We start from the raw sequence: 5,338 nt of genomic DNA on the forward strand, positions 1-5,338 counted from the left end.
TATATTCTAAGTTGATTCTAATAATACAGAAGCTAGCATTCAATCAACACATGGTATTCAGGAAGGGCTCCATGTCAATTTACAGGAGACTTTGCAAGCAAATTCTAAAACATAAGCAGTATATAGTGTGAGTGAGTGACTACTTTCTCTTGAAGAGGAGCCAGCAATGAAGGCCACCTGTTTCTTTGAAATTGACTGACAGCATCTCTGTTCTCTCTCTTGCTTGTTCCTCTTCACACAATGCTTCCTATTTTGGACTCCAATAGTTCAAAATAGTATCATTCTCAGGGTCTTAGCAGAGACCATTCCCTCAGCCAGCACACACTTCCCCAGACATGCTTGCAGCTCCTGCCCTCCTTTCACCAAGGTCTATGTTCACCTAATGTCACCTGTTACTGGTCTTGACCAAATACTGATTACAATATACACTTATATCCACATTCTTCTTTATATGTACTTTTGTTCCCTTCATAGCACTTTGACACCCTCTGAGGTCTTATTACTATTTTTATTTGTTTCTATTCATTCTCCATCATTGGATTAGAGTTGCGTTTGGTTTTCAGTATCCCATGCTCATTGTCTACACAATGCCTGGAACACGTTTGACAATCAGTATATATTCCTCAAATGCGCAAAAGATATTCTTAGTAAAACAGTAAAATGCATGACCCCTGTTGGGTAATGCAGAGAACGAAACCAAAATACCTAACCTGAAATGAAACAGAAGGGACTCCCTTCAAAGGGACAAACTTTTTAGGACAAGAGACAAGATACTGAAATTAACTACTTGACTGCACAATATAAAAAAAATAACATTTCACCTCTGTATGTAAACCATTCATATGAAAATTAATGATGTCTTCTGTCCTCTTTCCTGGTGGTCAGGGCAACCTCATGGGACCAGGAAATGATACACAGATATCAGAATTTCTGCTTCTGGGATTTTCAGAGAGACCAGAGCTGCAGCCCGTCATATTTGGGCTTTTCCTCTCCATGTACCTGATCACTGTGCTTGGGAATCTGCTCATCATCCTGGTTGTCAGCTCTGCCTCCCACCTCCACACGCCCATGTACTTCTTCCTCGCCAATCTGTCCTTTGTGGACATCTGCTTCACGTCCACCACCGTCCCCAAGATGCTGTGGAACATCCAGACTCAGAGCAAAGTCATAACCTATGAGGACTGCATCACACAGATGAACTTCTTCATAATCTTTTCAGGGTTGGACATCTATCTCCTGGCCGTGATGGCCTATGACAGGTTTGTGGCCATCTGCCACCCCCTGCACTACATGGTCATCATGAATCCCCGGCTCTGTGGGCGGCTGGTTCTGGTGTCCTGGGTCACGAGTGTCTTGCATTCCTTGTTACAAACCTCCATGGTGTTGCGGCTGTCCTTCTGTACAGGCATGGAAATCCCCCACTTTTTCTGTGAACTCAATCAGATGATCCAACTTGCCTGTTCTGACACCTTTCTCAATAACTTGGTGATGTATTTTGCAGCTATGCTGCTGGCTGGAGGTCCACTTGCTGGGATCCTTTACTCTTATTCTAAGATAGTTTCCACCATAATACGGATCTCATCAGCAAAGGGCAAGTATAAAGCATTTTCGACCTGTGCATCTCACCTTTTAGTTGTCTCCTTATTTTTTTGTACAAGCCTAGGAGTGTACCTTAGCTCTGCTGCTACCCAAAGCTCACAGTCAAGTGCTGTAGCCTCAGCAATGTACACAGTGGTCACGCCCATGGTGAACCCCTTCATCTACAGCTTAAGGAACAAAGACCTAAACCTGGCTCTCAAAAGAATCATTGGAGTTTTATTGATGTGAGGGCCAATCATACTAGAGTTGAAGACTTGCCCATGATTGCAAGGCTCAAAGCTTCAAAGCCAAGAATTAGTTATTCTTTAATTAGACTGTGGAAGTAGAATCTGCTCCTTCTGTTTATTTCCTGAAATTTCCACTTTTTGATATCAACTTTTCTTTACATTAAAAAACAACTCACTTCAGTAAGCTTCTGCTGTGTCTGATATACAGAGTTTCCCCTTTGTCTATTTTCACATGTCCCCAGTGTTTTCCCCGATCGCAATCAAATGTCTGGAAATGTCTATATCTCACGTGGGACTAGTTGGATTTCTTAAAGTTAAATTCATTTCAAATGACTTCTACCAATCCAAGTAAACTCCCCTAGGTTTCCCAAGAGCATTCTCACGTGTTATTTTCTTCATATGGAATAAAGCTACACATGGCCACTAAGCCCTTCACATAATTTTATTGTTGAGGAGAATACAAAATCACAGTTTCCACCTTGATTCTGTCAGCCTTTTTATATCACTTCCTTAGTTACTCTTCCTGAGAATTGGACTCTAACATTGTTCCTTTTAAGTCTCAGGCTAATGACACCAATGCTTAGTCAGGAAAGCCCAGGCACTCACCTGCATCCATGTACTTTTGGACATGCCCACAGACCTTTCCCTGACCAGAGCCGATGCTGTGACTGCACAGGCCCTTGAGTTATTATTGTGCTCACAAGACACACCTCAGCAACACCTATCAGAGAACTCAAAAACAGAAGTTTTATTACTCACATATGCTGGAGGGCACATGGGATGCCCAAAGTCAATTCAGAGAGGTATCAGAGGGGGGAGAGAGAGATTGAAAGGGAGACAGAGAGAGTGCAACTGAAGGATCTGTGCTTTTTAGGATCCATGGCCAGAGTGGCTAGGTGTTTGTGGATTCACACATTCCTGGAGAATTTTATTGACTAAAATTTATGTGCTGAAGGGGAAAAGCTGATTCACTTATGTGTCAGTATCTAGGGGATCCAGAGCTTTGTGAAGAGATGCTTTATGGCTGAGGGTAGCCGAGTACTTCCTTTATAATTGTGTCAGACACCTGACAATATGTTTATTCAACACAGTTGTCTTTGAAATGGATGCCCCAGGAATCTAAAGCTTAATTTCAGGCACTTAATCTAAACATGCTATTGTGCTTTATAACCAGTCTCCTGGTTTTATTCTGCTATTCAGCTCAGGGTCCAGAAAGTCTACCATAACCACTAGCAACACTTGATTGGCAAATACATATCTCCCAATGGAGTGTACTTAGAAAGACACATTTGAATAAATAAATCAACCTGATATGTTCTTAGTATCAGCATAACCATCAATATGAAGAAGCAAATTTTCAAAACTCTCATTTTGTTACACACAAAGTATTTCTTTTTTCTTTTTTTTTTTTAACATCACAGTTAATGTTACCCATCTATTTATTGAAGCCTGGAAGACGGTGTTCACAACTGAGAGGGTTTATTCATTGAGGCGCAGGATTGCTCAGTGTCTTCTATGTTTTATCACTATTTTCTTCCTGTTTCTGCTAGAAAACTTCTAATGCTAGCTGCTAATATGACTCTTTACGTTGTTACATGAAATAACTTCCTTTTCTTAGTATTTGTCACAAATGCTAAGGGATGGTGAATGAACAATATCAGCATCATATATTTCATGCTTCCGTCCTGCTCTGAAATTTCTTCCATCTGCATGACTAAAGGATGCTTCACATGAGAGCTGCATGTCCTGCAGGCGTGTCATTCTGGGTCACCAGTTCTTCTGCACAATCATACATGTCCTTCAAACTCTCCCCATTACCCAGAAGGGAGCCCTCACATAGTCACTTGCTCATTAAGTCATGGGAAATAAACTTGAATCACTGAATGGTCATGACTGTTCTCAATTGTCAAATCATATGCCACTAGTAAAAGGCAGAACATGTTCAAATTGGTTCAGGTTGGTTGGTTGCTTGGATGATTGTGTCAGTCAGCTATTCCTGTATAATAGGCTTTTCTTGTCATATGGGATATTAAAATGATGTGGGATCACTGAGAACAATGGTCACAAAAGAATTCTTGAGTTGTTTTACTGTGCAAAAATGTGCTTTAATAGCATGGCGACAGGACTCATGGCCAGAGAGTGCTCCACTGGGATTGTGAAAAGTGAGTGATTATATATATTTTTAAATTTGTGGAGGAAGGGAAGGGTAGAGACAACATACACGCCTACAGAATTTCTGTATGCTGAAAGTAACCTTGGAGGTCTGGCTCTTGTCAAGAATAATGTTGTTTTTAGTCTCTAATAAAACATGAGCATTAAGGCAGCCATGAGTTCCTGGAGGAATGTCATACTCTGCATTTCTCAGATATTTAGCAGTGAGCTGCAGTTGTTAGGAGATTGACTTTTAGCAACATTTCTCGTGCTTTTTGTTCTCTTCATCAATAATACCTTTACAATCAAATGGCATTATATTGGGAAACTTTTCTGACCTCTGCTGGGCTCCTCATGGGTCTGTGGTCAGGTTTGAGTCTCTACATTGTATTTTTTAATGTTTTATTTATTTCTGAGAGAGAGAGAGAGAGAGAGAGAGACAGCGTGAACAGGGGAGGATCAGAGACAAAGAGGGAGACACAGAATCTGAAACAGTCTCCAGGCTCTGAGCTGGCTGTCAGCCCAGAGCCGATGGGGGGCTCGAACCCACGAACCGCGAGATCATGACCTGAGCTGAAGTCAGACACTTAACCGACTGAGCCACACAGGCGCCCCTGTACATAAGTATTTTAACTGCCCTTCCGGATAGTGGGCTTTTAATATATCAGTGTGTCTTATAGCCATTCACTGGGTTTTATTCTCCTCATTAGAACCCTGGTCTCTTTCACCTTGCTGTCCACAATGTGTATCTTACTCACTACCTTACTCACGTCTTCATCAAATACGTGTCTTCCAAAGAAGTCTTCATGGAACAAGAAAATAACAAGTAGACTGACTTTATAATATGACCTTAGAATCTAGATACCCTTTACCATGATGAAGGAAAGTTATATTTTATTTTATTATTTTTAAATTTAAATTATAGTTAGTTTTGTTGTGTCCAAAGAAAATGTTCAAACATAGAGTTGTATGTATATATATTGCCGCTGCTTATTTGTACACATTGTAATTTCAAATAAATACACATACACACATGTACACAAACACAAACCCACTTCTTTTTTTTTTTTTACAAATAGTTTATTGTCAAATTAGTTTCCACATAACACTCAGTGCTCATCCCCACAAGTGTCCTCCTCCCTGCCCATCCCCCCCTCCCCCCCACGTCCATCAGTCCTCAGTTTTTGTCAGCATTCAAGAGTCTCTCATGCAAACCCACTTCTTAAAAAATATTCTTATGAATCCAACAGCACATAAAAAGAATTATCCACCAAGATCAAGTGGGATTCATTCCTGGGTTACAAGGCTGGTTCAATATTCATAAATCAATCAATGTGATACATCACATCAACAAAAGAAAA

At 40.6% G+C, this 5,338-nt stretch overlaps 1 protein-coding gene across 1 annotated transcript; it reads left to right on the forward strand.

Moving 5' to 3' along the window:
* Window positions 1–852: 852 nt before the first annotated feature.
* Window positions 853–1,827, forward strand: LOC144237880 (olfactory receptor-like protein OLF4). The gene has a single exon (XM_077771603.1). It carries the CDS (start codon window positions 853–855, stop codon window positions 1,825–1,827), a length of 975 nt encoding a protein of 324 aa, XP_077627729.1.
* The last annotated feature ends 3,511 nt before the right edge of the window (window positions 1,828–5,338 follow it).

Source organism: Crocuta crocuta, unplaced genomic scaffold (genome assembly GCF_008692635.1).
Source record: "Crocuta crocuta isolate KB4526 unplaced genomic scaffold, BGI_CrCroc_1.0 scaffold755, whole genome shotgun sequence".
Classification (NCBI taxonomy): domain Eukaryota; kingdom Metazoa; phylum Chordata; class Mammalia; order Carnivora; family Hyaenidae; genus Crocuta; species Crocuta crocuta.

Bases quoted from the DNA above. Each gene is read 5' to 3' on its own strand.
- LOC144237880 (XM_077771603.1), top strand. From the start codon at position 853: ATGATGTCTTCTGTCCTCTTTCCTGGTGGTCAGGGCAACCTCATGGGA.